Source organism: Scyliorhinus canicula, chromosome 1, assembly GCF_902713615.1.
Source record: "Scyliorhinus canicula chromosome 1, sScyCan1.1, whole genome shotgun sequence".
In the NCBI taxonomy this organism is placed as follows: domain Eukaryota; kingdom Metazoa; phylum Chordata; class Chondrichthyes; order Carcharhiniformes; family Scyliorhinidae; genus Scyliorhinus; species Scyliorhinus canicula.
Window position 1 is genome coordinate 260615986 of NC_052146.1, and position 18939 is coordinate 260634924.

The window sequence follows — 18939 nt, forward strand, 5'->3', positions numbered from 1 at the left end:
TCCCCCCTGGGCCACTTTTCTGTCGATGAGGAACATTTTCAGAATACTGTCTACACACTTTGGAGCTCTTGATCTTTAGGAGATGCAGCAGGTTACCCTTCTCCACGGCACTTGTTTGGATGTATGTGCAAGGGAGAAAACAGGCAGCTTTGAGGAAATGTAATTGCCAAGTCTACAATCATTTTACAAAGACGGTTCCATTTTGGAGGGAGTGAAACTGGACACACTTGGAGAGGCTGAAGATGCCCGAAGTGGTTCTCGGGTGGATGTGTGCACATGCGCGGGGGGGAAGAAGGGAAGTCTTGTTTTTCCGGACCAATCCACGCCGGCCGTGCCGGGGCGAGAAGAGTGGAGGGGCCGCGCGCGCTCCCAAGCTAGCTCCCGCCTCGAACCTGGCGCACGCCGCCGTCGCGCGTCCCCGCGGCGCGCGTGCGTGTCTGTCTGTGTGTGTTAGAGAGAGGTGGGCGGTGAGAGCCGCGGAATGAGGAGGGGAGGTTACGGCTGAGCTCGGAGCTGCACGCATTGTGTGCGCCGTTACCATGAGCAGGGAAGATCGAGAGCTGCAGCCTGCATCCCGCTCTCCCCATCACTGCAGCACTACCGTCAGACCCACCGAGGAGAAACCATGGCGGGGGGAAGGAAAGGACTTGTTGCCCCTCAGAACACTTTTTTGGAAAATATTGTCAGGCGCTCCAATGGTAAGTGGGAAGAGGCTCCCAATCGGCGCTCTTAAAAGTTAGTTTTTTTTAAAAAGCAGGGTTAGAAAGTGCAATGTTGTTTTTCTTCCCAGGATGACAATGCTGCCACCGGGGGTGGGGGGTGGGGGTCTCTCGCCCTTTGTGAACTGACAAACAAGTACCCCAGAGAAGTGTCATTACTGCTGATTCTAGTTTCTGGAAAATAAAAGGTTCACGATGACGATTTGTGTTACACTGTGAGTACAGTAGTGTACAGGGTTGCTGTCCACCTTCTGCTGGGATGGCAGACCGTGCAAGTGCAGCAACTGGATTGCATGCCTTGACCTGAATTGTAGTCATCTGAATATCGACAGTCCTGTGGCAGAAATGCTTTTAAAATGCGCGATTTGAAATGCATGTGCATTCTGCAGTGCTTAAGATCAGTGGACATTCAATGCAGCACCCAGCCAGCCAGCCAGCCAGTCTGCAAACGCTGCAAGTTTTTTGCAGTCGAGAGATGCAAACTCTCTCCGGGATGGAGGGAGAAATGCTGCAGCTGTGAATATTGGACGTTGGAAACATTGGAACAAAAATAAACAGATCGAAGCATTTCTCCGTTTTCTGAATGCGACAAAATAACCCGGGTCCGGTTTAGTAAGCTCCCGAAAAGCAGGATGTTTTTTTTTGGCAAATCCCATGTTCAAAGTGGCAGTAATTCTGACATCATTAGGTTGATTTTCTTTTTTTGTTATTTATTTCATTCTAAAGAAAGATGCACACTTCCACCGAGAAAAATCACAAATCTTCCCCTTTATCAGAGTCAGCGGATTTGATCATTGAGGAAATCGAGCAGAGGCATGGATATACATGGACCGATCTTTATGATGTTGGCATAGTGTTAGCATGTTTCTCGAGTAATTGCAGTAGGATAACGAATACTACAGAAATACGTTCAGCACACAGCGACACGACCCGATCAAAGGGGAGCACTGTTTTTAGGTGCGAATTATTTGGGTTTCGTGTTGTTGGTTTTTCGTTCCAGAGGGTTTCTTTACTATAAGTGCTTGGCAAGGAATTATCAGATAGCTTTGGGGGAAAAACATTGCACAGATCGGGCGATCCTAGAACTATTCATGAGATCTAGTTTCAACTTCGATTTGTTGGCAAATGAAAATAGTTGCTTAAAGTGCGATATTTCGACGGATCGTAATACTCCTTTAATTTGGGCTGCAGTTCTACAATCCTTATATTTTGTCATGCTAATACTTTAAGAAACTCCAGAGCCATATCTCAGTGTTAAGTTTTTAAAGGAATTTTTTGAACAAATGATCTCTTTAGGGCACAAGCTTTCTGTACAGTTTTGGGATACATTTTACAAACTTCACTTCACAAGGAAATTATGTAGTCTTAAAAACATACGTACATTATCTTTGACCCATATATACTTCATAGTCTCATATTTGCAGCTGATCGGGAAACCCTTTTGATGATACTCGTTTATGTTGAGAAGGGCTCTTCAGCTTTGATTCTGTTTTCTTAGACTTATTGTCAGTAAGCACTGAGGGTCTGTGACCCAGACAGAATCTAAGATCAATGAGGGCTCTTGAGTCTGTTGAAAGATTAGATAAAATTTTACTGTGGCTAATAAATCTGGAAGCGTTTGCCTTGCCGAGGAAACGTGACTAATGTTTTTTGTCCCATGTTTTTACGCACTTGTCCTCAATGAGTTTGTTTTCAGCAATGAGTTTGTGAATATTTGTATTGAGGAATATTGTGAAGGGTTTATGAGCAGATGTTTTGTGTTATTGTGCAAATTGTTTGATAAGCTGAGTCATTATAGCTGATTTTAACCTGAGAAAAGAGAATGGAAGCAAGAGTTGAGAACTGAACTTTTTGTTTTATCCTGGGTTAGCTATTCTGGCATACAATTTGCTGGGATATTCTCTGTAACTATAAGCCAACAATAGCGGTTTCACCACATCCATATTATTCTAGGCAAATGATTTTGCCCCACTGTTTGTGAGATGGTAATTAATGTTGATCATTTGATGTTTTAGGGACGACTTTTATGTTCAGGTTTTGTTTGTAAATTGGAAAACAAAATCGTTACTTTTTCACCCCATAAATCTGTATCAGGAATCAGTAGGCTGATTATTACATAGAAGTGATCTGATTGACAAAAGAGAATCAATGAATGATAAGGTCACATTCTGAGAAGACCAGAAGCAATATAATGTAGGTTCTTAAACAGACCCTGGGGGGTTCTGTTTTCTTTTGTCCTGCTGACTAATAGCTGTAATGTGAATGCCAACATGTTTGATACTAGACTGGAGCTTTGAGCTGATTGAAAGACTTGGTTGAATCCCATGCTGTATTTAGCTCTCCATCTCCTAATTTACAGCATAACGGAATGTCTATCATAAACAAAACTGCTAACATGTCAAGCTAAATTATGTTTTACTCAATCAGGCTTTGTTTGGGGTTGCGCACACATTTTAAAATCAAAAACTAAAATGAGTATTTTGGTACCGAGTCTTTTTGTAGAACAAAGTGATAAATCACTGGTATATTGTTGTAGAACAGGTCTATTTAAAAAATAAATAAATTCTCAAAAGGTTGTTCTTTGATGAAACACAGTCAACCCCATTGGCTTTATAAAGTAATAAATTTACAAAACTCGTGTTAATAGTTGATTGCATATTGACTTAGTGTTTGTTAATGGGCTGTCTTTATAAGTTATGATTGCCTCATTTTGGTAGAAAAGAGTAATTTGTTTAAGAGTAGACAGAAATAATTTGTGATTTTCAAACATTCAGCAGTATTGAAATAGACAGGCGCAGTGACAGAAGATAGAACAAGAAACAGGAATTAAACCATGGCACACATTCTGTGAAGACAACAGTAGCATTTTTCTGTTGAACACTGATTAAAAAAAACAATTGCATAGACACTGTCTGGAGATGATGAGTTCTAGCTTTTTTCTTGTTTCTCTTGACTAATAATTTATGCTGCTGTATTGTTTAGCTTAACAATTCTAAGGGTTTATCAGTTAAGTAAAGAGCTGCTAAAACTATTGCTGCCATGATTAGTTAAAGCAACTGTTTTTTTAACCTGTCTATGGGCATCTACAAAGATCTTTCCCGCATAATATTTGAACACACATATCTACATTTTGCTTTGAATATGGAATATCAGGAAGTATTTATCAGGGAAGACCAAGATGCCATGTCCTCATCTGCAAAAGGTTCACTATCTTGTCACTTCTGTTTTGCTAGCTCCATACCTGGGCAAATTTACCTTGCCCCATTCTATTTCTAGTAGTTTCCTCCAGTATACACTCCTATATCTACTCTTTATTCACGACTCTATGCAGAAGGCTGCTCCTATGAAGTTGAAATTTAACCTGTTGTGCCCTTTATGTGGGCAGAAAATGGGGCAGAGAGATCCAACCTTCAGAACAGCATCAGAAACATGTTCCCCTTGATAAAGTGGTGCTGGTAATCTAGAGATTTCATAGATTTCATAGATTTTACAGTGCAGAAGGAGGCCATTCGGCCCATCGAGTCTGCACCGGCTCTTGGAAAGAGCACCCTACCCAAGGTCAACACCTCCTCCCCATCCCCATAACCCCACAACCCAGTAACTCCACCCAACACTAAGGGCAATTTAGCATGGCCAATCCACCTAACCTGCACATCTTTGGACTGTGGGAGGAAAACGGAGCACCCGGAGGAAACCCACGTACACACGGGGAGGATGTGCAGACTCCGCACAGACAGTGACCCAAGCCGGAATAGAACCTGGGACCCTGGAGCTGTGAAGCGATTGTGCTATCCACAATGCTACCGTGCTGCCAAGATTTCCTTGGCCTCAGTTCAAAACAGCTAATAGGCTCCTTGAATATGTTCATCTGATTCCTAACACCCATGCAGAACCCCTTTTCAAAATTGTTTGAAAACTAGGCAGACCTTGCATTGTGGAAGCATAGTTCCACAGAGGCCTAGTCCGTGGACCTTTAAGATAACTTTAGAGGTCACTAAAGACCAGATAAGGATTTTTTTTTTTTAGTAAATTTTTATAACCAACCTTAATGTGGATTCAGGAAGAGCCAACTGTCTCTCTGACCCCCTTAGAACCCATCTGAGGGCTATTTTCAACATCACAGTGGCCTGACATTTGCTGCTGTACTGGAGAGCTGCCCAGGAATGTGTGGTTGGTGTCCACATCTCTTTGGACTTATTAAAATACGGCCCAAGGCCCAGTTTGATCTGGTTTGGGCCATTCAGTTGCAGGAATTATTCCCTGCACCCAGTTCACAGTAACTTACTTTTCACTGAACCTCGGGTACACATGACAATAAACAAATGCAAGATCCATGAACTTAGTGAGCATGAATTATTTTCTACTATTATGTTCCTGCCCAGTGCTTCCGCCTGAATCTCTCCACCAATACAATTAAAATCTGTTTTAAGGTTCTTCTCTTTAATTGTGCCTTTGCCCCTACCAGTACTTTTCCCCTTTTTTCCTCCCTGATTGGTATCATCTTTTGATCCGCCAGCCTCTCTATGTATGGGGAATATTATAGAAGTTCTTTTTTTCTCCGGCGTTTGCTTTGTCTAGACTTATATTTACACATTCTTTGTATTAGTAAGATAAATGAAGTAGGATACCAATTCCCTATCAGGACAATCACTTAACAATAGGCATGAGATGATTGGGTTGAAAACAAAGTGTTAGCCATCTAATCTCAGACTGTAATGTTGGTATTCCTTGTTCTATAGTTGATCAGATATAACAAATGTTTCTAGAAACTGGAAAGCTTATAATTTTTACTTTGATCATGATTTAAAATATAATCTGTGACATCACACTCTTATCGGGCCTTAATGGGGTATAGAAGGTGAAAATACTATTCTCAGCCTTAGAGTGAAACACATTGACGATCTGAGGGAATGTGCTACCCTGCAGCATATCTCTGATTTGATGCTAGCTGAAATTATGCCAAGCACAAAGGAATCCTGAGTTTATGTACTTGGGTGTATAGCTACTGCCCTCCTAACAGTTTTTTGATGTTTGTAGGGAGTGGTTGAGAGTTTCTCTTTTCTCCAACATTAAAGAATTGAAAATAAAGCTTTTCTGACGCTCAGTAGATTGCAAGACGACTCTATGAATTCAATAGAAATAAAATCAGAGAGGTATTAAATGGGTTGCATTATCAGACAAAATCAAAATGACCCATTTCCCCCAACTCCCATTTACCTTTCAACACAATATTAATCCTCCTGCCATTGTTTACAAAATAAAGAAAAACAAGGCACAAATGAAGATAAAATAACATTTTCTCAAGAAATCGATGGGCTAGATTTTGCTGCTAAAATGGATGCTGTACTCATCATGCCGTTACGCCATTAGTTTTGTAACAATCAGCATTTTTTTTGACTGCCTCACCAATGAAATGTAGTACATATTGTTAAGCTGCTGTATTTACATGGTAGATACAAACTAGACCCACTGCAAATTTTTAAGGCTAGCCATTAATTACAAGCATGATTACACCTTTAATAATGTGGTAAGTATTTTAAAAAAAAATCTTACTGAAGCATTTGTAATTTTCACAGTTTAACACATTAACATGTCTTAAAAGAAAAATTTTGCGTGGGCCGGCACACTCAAAAAACCTAAAAAACAATGTCCCCTACTGCCCACGCCCCACTTGTGACACTAATAAAGTATTATTATTATTTAATCTTTATTTCCCTTATTTCTCTTCCTGTACCCGATTTTATATTGAATTACCAGCCCCCTTTAAGTCACCTTTTTCTCATTCTTACTGTTGACATCTCAGTAGAAATAAATACTTGAATTTCTAAAGTGCTTTCCTCTGGCTGCCCCAAAGTGCTCCACAGTCAATGAAACACTTGTGAAGTGTAATCACGGTTTAGTGTATGAATCCTTAAGTCTCATCGGTCAAGGAAATACCCTGTTGTTTGTCTTGTTTACTCAAATGGCATATCCCTTATTTCTCTTGCTGTGCTGTTATCAGCTCACATTGTGGGCAGTTTAGTGGGCAAAAACCTTTTAAGCTGAAGGGTGCAAGGGCAAATTTAACTCATAGTGGATGTCGTTAGATGACGAGGACAGCAAAAGCTGGTCCAATATAATTCGACAGTCTTGCGAGATAACTCAAAGGATGGTTCTATGTTCTGGTTGTGTGGAAGTTAGCTAAATATTACTTTTTGTCTGTAACCAATGTCATAATTGTCATGTTGTTTGTGTATGTTTATGAGAACTATTTAACAATATCTCCAGCCAGTTTCAGGTAGTCGTGTACTGCTTTAGAACAGCATTCGTAACACAAGAATGGTTCATGAATCCCATTTATTGATTTTAATTGTGACTAGTTTCAGGTTTGTTGGGCTTGGGCGGAAGATGGCTCTGTTGTGTGTGTGCTTTTTATAATTGGCCAATTTATCAAAAAGATTGAATATTCAACAAATTTTGTTTCGTCTCTCTCAGTTCTATAAACTGTGTTTTTCAATATCTTTGCTACTATCCACATGTGACTAATTTGGAATTTCGATGTGGCTAATTGCAATTCTGTTGGTAAATAGAAAGTGAGTAATGGATACTAGGGCATGTGATAACAATACTTATTCACATACTTTTAAAATTTTTCTTAATTTAGTAAAATAGTAAACAAAAAGAAAAGCGTATGGGTAATTTTGATTGTTATCTGGATATGCTTTACTTTCCTTGGATGCTACTTCTGTTATCTATTAAAAGTGGAGTGCAACATGGATGGAACTGTCGGACTTCACCACGGAAACACTAAAAATACAGCATGGAGAGGGGAGCTGTGAGTGTGGTCAGTTCAGTCAACTGGAACAAGTGCTTGAGACCAGCGGAAGAGAGCAAGCCCAATAATAACCGCTCCAACAGGGCACATCATGGCAAAGGGCATATACCATCCAATAAATTTTGGATTGAGAACAGAGGTGGTTATTGCATATCTTGTGTGTGTCACCAGTTCCAGCAATAACTTGATCAAAGTCAAGATACAGTTTGCAACTGGTGGACAACACATAGAAGTTCCACAAAGATGTGGCATGATTGATAAATCCATGCCAGAAGTCCAAACTTTGCTGATAGAGGGTATAGAGTTTTGTACTAAATTGTGGTAGATGTTTAAATAAATACAAAGATGAAGTAAATTTACTTGTTTTGTGGTTGAAAAGTTTTCAACTAAATTTAGTGCCCGTGACTAATGGTGTTGCAATAGCTGCACCCATGGCTAGTCATTGATTTATATCATACAATAGCATTCTATGGGATGCAAAATGAGTCTTGAGACTAACTTCTGAATAAGAGAAACGCTAATTGTTAAATGCTATGAAATTCAAAAACCGTATCACAACATTTCTGTCATATTTGATGTTTATTATATAGAATATACAGCACAGAAGCAGATCATTCAGCATAACAAGTCTGTGTTTATCTTCCACATGTGCCACCTCCCATTGCAATTACATATTTTCAGAATATCTTTCTATCCCTTTTTCTCTTGTACTTAGATGGTTTCCTTTTGAAAGCGTCAAAGCAATTCTGTCAAACACTTCTGATGGTAGCAAGATACACATTCTAACAACTTTGACTAAATACATTTTTCCTTAAAGTCTATTGGATTTATTAGTATATTGGATTTATTAGTATATTGAATGTATGACTGCTGAGTTCTGGATTTTTCTGCATTCTCTCCACTTCTACCCTGTCTAACCTGTTCATAATTTTAAAGACCTCTATTAGTTCACCTCAAAATCTTCATTTTTCGAGAAAGAAGCCCACATCTTTTAATTCTTTCCTGAAAGCTGCCTGGAATCTCTGTGAATAAATACCAAAGTCTTGTCTTTGTAAATCCTCTTTGCATTTTCTCCAGTACTTCTAGGGATAGGATTTTTATGATGGTGGGGTTTCCCATTCTACCTCATGCATCCCTGCCAGTTTTGTCAGCTCTGCAGCCACTTGATGGAGCACTATTTCACTGTACATGGAAGTTCTGTCCCTCACTTGGGAGGACGTCCTGTGTCAGAGATTGTCAAGCAGTTCTGCAGTCCCAGCAGTTCCACTGGCAACGGTGGCCAGTGCTGGGACTTGCAGGCAGTTTCCAGATTCTAAATGTTGGGAGTCCAAAGAAAGGTCAGCCTAGGGATCTCACAGCGCAAACTGGAGGGGCGGGCCCCATGACCCGGCCTGGGTCACTCTGTCTGTCTGTGCCGAGTCTGCACATTCTCCCCATGTCTGCGTGGGTTTCCTCCGGGTGCTCCGGTTTCCTCCCACAAGACCCGAAAGACGTGCTTGTTAGGTGAATTGGACATTCTGAATTCTCCCTCTGTGTGCCTGAACAGGCTCCAGAATGTGGCGACTAGGGGATTTTCACAGTAACTTCATTGCAGTGTTAATGTAAGTCTACTTGTGACACTAATAAAGATTATTATGAGGAGGAGGCGGCAACAAAGTGCGGGTCATGTTGGAAAGGATGGTGAGGAGGGAATGGAGAGACGATGGGTGAAGATCTTGGGTTTGGAGTGATCGGGAAAGGGGAGTGATGTAGGTGTTTTACGCTCCCCCATCCTGCCTGAGGTCCAAGCAGCCGTATTTGCCAAACTACTCCACCTGTCCCATACTTCCTCACACCAGCCTCAAAATTATAGTCGGGTGGGAAGCAGCCCTTAAGTTGCCTCAATTGGGAGGAGGGCAGGTGCACCACATTTTGACTTGCATGCCACTGCCTCCCCCCTCCACCCTCCTTGATAGAATTTCTGACAGGTTGGGGATGAGCTGATAGGAACTGTGACAGTCTCTTGGAGAATTTACCTCCGCCTCGCCGCTTGCAAATCCAACGGCGACAGCCGGTAAAATTCTTCACTACATTTTATGGTATGGAGATCAGAACTGTGTAGAGCAGTCAAACATGCAGCATGCCCAGGATCCTGTTAAATTTCAGATAACATCACTACTTTTGAATGTTTTACCTCGAGAAATAAATCCTTGTGTCTTGTTAATTAACCTTTGCTAAGTTGTGATGCCTCTCTTAATGATTTATTCACCAGCACTTAAATGCCTTTGCTGTTCTATTTCATTCAGTTTTTTATTTACTAAAGTGTGCCTTATGTTTGTCAAATTAAAGATTTTTACCACAACTGCACAGAAGTGAAATTTTCTAATGTCTTATTGTATTATATAGCATTCTTCTGAACTGTTAGCTATATCCCTCCCATTTGTACCATCTGCAAATTTTGATAATTGGCTGGATGTTGCAGTCAGTGGTCTTTCGGGCCATGTGGGAGGAAACCGGAGCACCCGGAGGAAACCCACACAGACATGGGGAGAACGTGCAGACTCGGCTAGGACAGACAGTGACCCAGGCTGGGTCATGGGGCCGCCCCTCCAGTTTGAGCTGTGACGAACTTTCTGTGGGCTTTTGCAGTGCAATTTACAGTTATAATATAGCAGGGACAGTGTGGCCTCCTCAACAGGGGACCATTGTGAACTGGGCAATTCGTGGCTTGTATTCGTAAACGTCTGGGCCGAAGATTCTTTCCTGTGATAACAGTCCAAACCATATTCTGCAATACAGAATATTTAATGCCCAACCTGATACTGAGAATAAATTGGTAAGAAGTCTTACAACACCAGGTTAAAGTCCAACAGGTTTGTTTCGAATCACTAGCTGTCAGAGCACAGCTCCTTCAACAGGTGAGTGATTCGAAACAAACCTGTTGTAAGACTTCTTACTGTGCTCACCCCAGTCCAATGCCAGCGTCTCCACATCGAGAATGATTTAGAGAGGGAAGGAACAATGGGATTAAGAGACTGAGATAAAGAAGGCAGAAAGAAAAGGAAAAACATTTTATTTTTAAAATAATCTCCAAGGATAATTTAAAAACTATAGGAATGAGACTCCAGTTTGTAAAAGTAAAGTCTCAGACTCGTTATTTAGCAGCATTTAGACCTAGCATCTTGTTAAAAATTCACTTATACTTGACAAACACTAACTTTTTCTCCCGTTTTAGTGGGTATCTATTGGCCATCTTCATGCCCTCCATCATATATTTATGATCCTTAATTTTGGATTCTCTGACAAGTAGAAGCATCTCCACATCCTGATGTCTGACCTCATAATGGAGGGGAGATAATTGTTGAAGCAGCTGAAGATGGTTGCGTCAAGGACACTATCGTGAATTTCTTCAGTGATGTATTTAGGCTGAATTGATTGGTCTTCAACAACCATAATCATCATCCCTTGTTCTAGGTATGACTCTAGCCAGTGGAAGGTTTCTTCCTTGCTTTCCATCGACTTGTATTTTGCTGGGGTTCTTGACCAAGACTGTAATGAGGATTGGAGCCAAGTGGTCTTGGTAGAACCCAAACTGGGCATCACTAGCAGCTTATTGGTGAGTAAGTGTCACTTGATATCACTATTGATGATACCTTGCATTACCTTGATGATTGATAGTCAACTAATAGGGCAGTAATTAGCTGGATTGAATTGTCCTGCTTTCTGCATACACGATATAACTGGACACATTTCCACATTTTCAGGTAGATGCCAGTTTTGTACTAGGACATCAGGGTTAAAAGTGCAGCTTGTATTGGAGCACAAGTCTTCAACATTGCAGGAGGGATGTTGTCAGGGTCCATAGTCTTTGTCAAATGCAGTACGCAGAATGCTCAGCCATTTCTTGATGTCACATATAGTGACTCTAATTGTCTGAAGACTGGCATCCATGATGGTGGAGTGTCAGGATGAAAGCAAGATGGATCATCTACTTGATATTTCTGACTGAAGGTGTTTGGAAACACTTCAATCTTGTCTTTTGCATTTGAGTGCTGAGCAATGCCATCAGTGAGGATGGAGATGCTGGTCAAACCCCCGTCCTCCAGTTATCTGTTTAATTATCCACCACCATTCATAGTTGGATATTCAGCACTATCGTGCTTTGATTTGACTTTGTGTTTGCAGCATTGCTCAGCCCTATTTTTCCCAGGGGTGGCCAAACTTTCTCAGCCTTAGAACCACATTTGATAATCTTCATTTGAAAGCTGCAGGATATGCCCAATTTTACAGTCAGATTTTTAGTACTATTGCTTTGAGACATTACTAGCCTTAACTTCAATAATCATAAAGTACACATAACCCTGGAGTTCGAGCAGTTGACTGAGGGGAGAGGAGTCACCGACAGCAAGGTTGGTGTTGGCCTGCTCGCAGAGGAGGATCCACTGCCTTTTGACCCCAATGACCTGTCTTTTTTTAAAATAAATTTTATTGTCCTTTTTCACATTTTCTCCCAAATTTACACCCAACAATAAACAATAACCAGTAACGAATGTAATGTCAATCCCCATATCAATAACAATGATCCCATCCTCCCACCAAACCCCAGACATTAGCCCGCATGTTCACATAAACAAATGACAAAAAGGAATCAGGAATCACCCATAGTCACCATTAACACATACAGCCCCTCCCCCCCCCCCCCAACCCTCCCAGTCACCTCCCCGCCCCCAATGTTCGATGTGATCCAATTCTCAAAAGTGCATAATGAATAACGCCCATGAATTGTAGAACCCCTCCATCCTTCCCCTCAGTTCAAATTTGATTTTTCCAAGGGTCAAGAATTCCAGCAGGTCCCCCTGCCACGCCAGGGCACAGGGTGGAGAGTTTGATCTCCACTCTAACAGGATCCACCTTTAGGTGATCAACGAGGCGAAGGCTACAACATCTGACTCCGCACCCGTTTCCAACCCCGGCTCGTCGTACACCCCGAATATGGCCTCCCGAGGGCCCGGGTCCAGTTTCACGTGCACCACTTTAGAGATTACCCTAAACACCTCCTTCCAGTAATCTTCCAGCTTTGGACAGGACCGCAACATATGTATGTGGTTTGCAGAGCGCGCCCCCCCACAAACGTTCACATACATCTTCTACCCCCTCAAAGCCCGGCTCATCCTCACCCTTGTAAGGTGCGTTCTGTACACCACCTTCAGCTGTATCAGCCCCAACCTCGCGCACGAGGTGGAGGCGTTCACCCTCCGATGACCTGTCTTAAGTGAGTTGTTCATGTGAGATGCCAGACAAAATGATCCTTCCCTCTCGCTGACCACATGTCCTTTCTCTTAGAGGATCTCCATCTGATGGCGCTGTGCCATCCGGGTTTCCCTCCCCTACACCCCACCTGCCCTACAACCCAAGCGACAGCCTCGGAGGAGAGCTCCGAGGAGATGACCGGTGAGACGACACAGCTATCATCTCACCAGCGCAGAGACACACATGTTAGTGGCCGACTTCAGTGGACAGGCTTCTGCGGCACAATCTGCTGGCTGCAAAACAGTTGCTGATGCACATCAGGTGGAGGCAGGAACATCTAAGTAGTCGGAGGTCTGCTGAATCCCAGGACTCTGCTGTGTCCCGATCAGATGCCGAGCCTCTGGACAAGGTTATCCCAGAGTTGATGTAGGTGCTAGCACACGGCCCTGAGATCCAGGAAGAGATGTCAGCAACATCTCAGCGAGTGCATTGCCAACTGAAGGAGTCCCAAAGGTTACAGGTGCAGAAGATGATGCCGAAAATGTGTGGCACCGAGGCCAACAATGCTAGGGTGGCAACTATAGTGGAAAGCCTGGAGCACAACATCAGCGTCTTGATTGGTGGTGTCCGGTGCTGGCACGTGGCGCAGTAGTTAGCACTGGGACTACGGCGCTGAGGACCCGGGTTCGAATCCTGGCCCTGGGTCACTGTCCACGTGGAGTTTGCCCCTGTCTGTGTGGGTTTCATCCCCACAACCCAAAGATGTGCTGGTTAGGTGGATTGGCCACACTAAATTGCCCCTTAATTGGAAAAGAAACATAATTGTGTGCTCTAAATTTATATTTAAAAAAAAAAATTGATTGATGGTGTCCAAAGAATGGCTAAGTCTGTGATGAGCGTCGCTGAGGGTATCGTGTCCCAGTCGCTGAGGGGCGTGTCCCAGATGCAGGTGGACATTGCCGGGGCACTGCAGAGCATGCCCCAGTTGCTGAGGGACACGCCCCAGACGCAGGTGGACTTTGCCAGGCCACTGCAGAGTATGGCCCAGCCACTGAGGAACATTGCTGAGTGCGTCAACATCATGGTGCAAACAATGGGGAGGCACCAGGACTGCCAGAGCCAGATGACACAGCTGCCCCTCCGTCCCATGGAGACCCCCACAACCCTATGGGTACCATCAGGGAGGAGAAAGTGCTGGAGGCCAACCTGAGACCTGACACCAAGGGGACGACGGCGGTCCCCAGTTCTTCTGAATCCCACCCCCTCCTGACACTGGCGCATCTCTAGGGTAATGGGCAGAACGTGGTGGCACAGTAATGCCAGTGACACCGGCAAGTCAGCCTCTGTCTACGCCTCCCGTTGCCTTGGGAAAGTGGGCAGCATAATCAAAGATCAATCCCACCCGGCTTATTCACTCTTCCAACTTCTTCTGAGAATGTCTGAGAACACTCACTAATAGAATCAAAAACACCTTCTTCGCCTGCTGTTACCAGACTCCTAAACAACCCTCTTATGGATTAATCTGGGCCGAGATTCTCCGAGCCGCCACGCTGCAATCGTGCTCTGTGCAGGGGCAGAGAATGGGGCGTCGGACCCACAATTGGGTCCTACGTCTTCCCGCGATTCTCCAGCGACTGGAGAATCGCCGTCAGTCGGGGGCCGTTGAAAGAGGCCCCCGCTACGATTCTTCGCGGACGACCGGCCGAGTTCCCGCCGGCGTGGTTCAGGTATGTTTCCACCCGGCGGGAGCTCGGAGTCACGGCTGCGGTGGTCGTCCTGGTGGGGGGGGGGCGGGGGGATCCATCACCGGGGGAGGCCTCCACGATGGCCAGGCCCGCGATCGGTGGCCATGGATCGCAGGGCGTGCGTGATCTGGGGGAGCCTACTTCTTCGGCGCTGGCCCACCGTGTGGGTCCGCCATGTCACGCGGGGCGGCGCCGCGGCCGGAATTGCAGGGCCTCTTATCGGCAGCGTAAAGCACTCCAGGGCCCTGCTACCCCCCTTAAAAACGGAGAATCACTCCGAACTTTCTAGAAAAAATGTCCGGAGTGATTCGCCCCCTTTTCCCATGGGCTTATGGACATAGCCCCATTATTGGAGAATCCCACCCCGATCTCTTCATACATCTTCTCCACTGAATGATACTCCAGTCCTGTATGCTTCACCCGATGCCTGTGTCTGTGTATTTACATTGTGTATTTGTGTTTGCCCTATGTATTTTTTTTCATGTATGGAATGATCTGCCTGAACTGCACGCAGAACAATGCTTTTCACTGTACCTCGGTACACGTGACAATAAACAAATCCAATCCATGACCCTATAGCTCCAGGCTCTCCAGAGGATATACGCCAAGGGCATCAAAAGCCACAGACTGCCTCCACCTTTGATGTGCATCCTAGGGACATACCTAGATATAGCAGTAGACCACGTAAGATCAAGAAGATTGAGGATCACTGAATGGGGACTGAGAGTTGGGGTGAGGGGGGGGGTCACAAAATGGAAATGTCTAATGTTCACAGTTTAAACATGTTGCACCTGATACAAGTGAAGCTTCAGTCATGTTAATCTTCACAGCGGGCCTGCCTGCATCCCCACCCCCTGTTGTCATCCTGCCCCTGGGCACAGTGGTCCAAGATCAAATGCCCCTGATGCAAACCCCATTCAGAGGATGGGTGTAAGCGCTCTGTCAGTAGAAAGACAGCTGTCAGACTTTGGTATAAACCAAGGAGTATCAGAGCTTACCTCACAGCGAATTATCTTGTGTTTTGACCCGCTGACAATGTCAACACAGGCCCATCACCTTGGGGTGATGTTTCAGAGACCCAGGGCAGGTGGAATAGGGTTGTCGAGGGGCGGGGGAGGCACGGTAGGGAATGGGGTGAGAAGGGGAATGGGGGGAGGGGGTGAGCTGATGGACAAAACCTCATCCTGTGAGAAGCGGGCGAGAATGAGGTCCTCCCTGGTTCTCTGGGTATGCCGGACCTGCCCTCCAGCCTCCGGCTCCTCCCCGGGCTCGCCACCATCCCCTCCTGGTCCAGCTCCTCCTCAGACGAGGTCACATGTCCCTCTTCATCCTCCTCCAGTATGTCACCTCGCTGCTATGCCAAGATGTGGAGGGCACATCAGATCACCACAAAGTGGGAGACGTTGGGGAGGGTGTACTGCAGTGCACCACCAGAGTGGTCCAGGCATCGGAACCACAGTTTGAGCAGTCCCCTGCATCGCTCAATGACAGCACAGGTGGCAACATGGGCCTCGTTATATCTGGTCTCAGCCTCGGTTTCTGGCCTCCGCACTGGCGTCATCAGTCAGGTCAGGATCTCAGCCTCAGAACGTTATCCCCCAAGAGCCAACCATCATCTTGGGGAGGTCCTTGAAGATGCCAGGGATTTCCAAATGCTTATTTTTTGGTAAAAATGCTGATGCCTTTTTTATAGTCTCTGTCTTGTACCGAACTTTAAAAGCTCATTAAAACATGTATTTCTATGAAGTGTGTCAGAGCCACTATAATAATAAAGAGGAATGTGGATGGGCAGCTGATTGTGTTGTCGCTATGTTTGGGTTTTTAAACCTGCGTTTTTTTGCTGGGGAGGATGTCCTGCCGGTTAAATAAATGCACTGCACAGTGTGGCATTCAAAACATTACAGTGCAAGGTCTGATTCCAGTGTGGGCTGAGTGAACTGATCGTTGGCAGGCTGCTCTCCAACACATCCCCCGGGGCTAAAGCGAACCCTGCTGGACAGTGCTCTGGTGTGGCAGGGCCGGCCAGGCATCTGTCCAGCGCTAGGTGAGTGCACGTTCAGTGTTCACCTGAGCTACCTCTACTTTAAAAAAAAAATCTTTTTATTGGCATTTTTCATATTTATAAACAATTGTATATATACATCACATATTTCTTACCCGCGTTAATTTATTGTACAGAAAGGTTTATCTTGTCCTTTTAATTGACCCTGTATACATTTCGCCACCCTCTGGATCGGCCCATTGTCACTCTTCACCCTCCCCCCATTGACTTCAGCTGTGCTTTGTTTTTATTTTCAGGGAGGGGGGAGGTATCCCCCCCCCACCCTCTTCTCTTTTGTGGTTTTCCCACCTTTTTGACGCCAGGGATCTCCGAGTGTCCCAGGATGTAGCTGCCATGTACTCTCCCCGGAAGCATGCACAAATGTGTATGATCCAGAGGTGGTCGCACACGAATTGAACATTCATGGAGTGGAACCCCTTCCTGTTAATGATGGGCACTTCCTGATACCCTGGCGTGCATGATGCACGATCAATTGCACAAAGACGAGAGTTGGATACAACTGAGGCTTTATTGCTCTAAGATGTGTGGCCTCCCACAGCAGCTGGCGAAATGGCTGCTACACGGAGGACACACATATTTATACTCTGCCTACTGGGCGGAGCCAGCAGGCAGGGACTGCTGCCGTACCTGTAGTACAGGTCCTACCATACATCACCTAATATAGGTGCAACAGTGGTTTACCACAGTGGGTTTGCAGGCGACACATCTTGAAGTGATTTCTTCTTCCACTATTCCAAAGCAATATCTAGCCAAAGGGAATACAACCTCACTTTAAGAGGCTCATTCTGGTTGACTTGCTATGAACTGCATTTCCCGTAGTGTCAGCCAGTCAAATGGGAAATCTTTATGTGAGATTATTGTGCTTCCTTAAAACCCTTTTCCTGTTTTATGATGTAGTGCCCATCCACCCAAAACCATCCTAAAATTGAAACTGTGATCTTGATATTGGTTATGTTTCCGCGACCCTGTTAAATGGGGAATAATCAGAAACTTTGTTTGTGCTCAGGATGTTTTTTTCTTGGTTACGGTTGAGGTAACACATTTTTCTATAAATCATATAAACCTTTTTATGCTTTCAATTTTAGTAGTTACTAATGATTCAGTTCGTAAACTATATAGGGGTCAGGTAACAAGATTAGGGCACAATGGCCACAGAACTGGGATTCTTAGTGCCCTTAGTTTTGGCACAATGGGTGCTGTTTTGGAACCAAAACAGAATCCGTACCTCTCATGTTCACTTCTGGCATGGCCCACACCAAACACCAGCTTGCTGTGGGCATTAGGATCTGCTGGAAGTCTGCAGAGTAGTCAAATCATGGTGTTAATCAGCACCTAACAGTAATTTGACACCCACACCGCCATTTTGGACCTGGCTGATCTGACTGAGGCCCTCCCAATCTCGCGGTAAATGTGTACAGAAGCAAGAAGGATCTGCCTTCAGTGTTAAATAAATTTAGACTACCCAGTTCTTTTTTTTTTCCAATTAAGGGGCAATTTAGTGTGGCCAATCCACCTACCCTGCACATCTTTGGGTTTGGGGGTGAGACGAGCGCAGACAAGGGGAGAATGTGCAAACTCCACATGGACAGTGACCTCCATTAGTGCTACCTAAATGGATCTTAAATAAGTTGAGGTTAGCTGTTGAGATTCCTTTCTGCTGACTGAGTTTGTGAAGGAGCTGGGTTTTTTAAGTAGTTGGTTGCAGTTGGTATTTTATGAAGTGGGTGCTGCAGCCCATGGAAAAGTTGTTGGTTGTGACTGCAAGCACTCCCAGTCATGGGTACTATTGCCGCATGTTCCTTTGGGATGCAGTGTGAGAGGGAGATGAAGCAGAGGCTGCAAATAAAGAAGGCAAGCTGCTCACAAAGTGAGGAGGAGGTAGGGCGGAAGAGTTCAACACAAAGTCTTGTCCATCTAGGATCTTTCAAGAGCAGTACCCTTAACTCTACCTAAGCCAGGAGCATCGCCTGTGCTTTATGAAGGAGGTGTTCTGAAAACCTGCCACCTATTAAGACATGATCTCCAGAGTATCGTGTAAAGTCCTTGGTGCCTCCTCTCTTCCCATCCCTGAGGTCTTTAACATTTGCCTTTTGAGAATCAGCACCTCAGGCCTCCCCCTGGCTTCCTGTTAAATTTAAAGCTCATGCTAATGGTATTATAATTTGGAATGTGGATTTGCCCCCTTGCATTTTGTGAGAGCCTTGCCAATGGATTGAATTCAGTCTTAAAATGTTCAATGGAATTTTGGGCAGCACGGTGGCATAGTAGTTAGCACTGCTGCCTCACAGTGCCAGGGCCCCAGGTTCGATTCCCTGCTGGGTCACTGTCTGTGCAGAGTCTGCACGTTCTCCCGTGTCTGCGTGGGTTTCC

The 18939-nt window shown here is 44.5% G+C and overlaps 1 protein-coding gene across 3 annotated transcripts in view; it reads left to right on the forward strand.

The window, feature by feature from the left end:
- The first annotated feature begins 434 nt into the window (after window positions 1-434).
- kcnh1a (potassium voltage-gated channel, subfamily H (eag-related), member 1a) overlaps window positions 435-18939 on the forward strand; it is a 415016-nt gene continuing 396511 nt past the window's right edge. For all 3 annotated transcript variants that reach the window (XM_038812190.1, XM_038812179.1, XM_038812184.1), the window contains exon 1: window positions 435-698. In XM_038812190.1, coding sequence (XP_038668118.1) covers window positions 626-698 — 73 coding nt within the window. In that variant the 5' untranslated portion in view covers window positions 435-625. The remainder of the gene's footprint in view (window positions 699-18939) is intronic.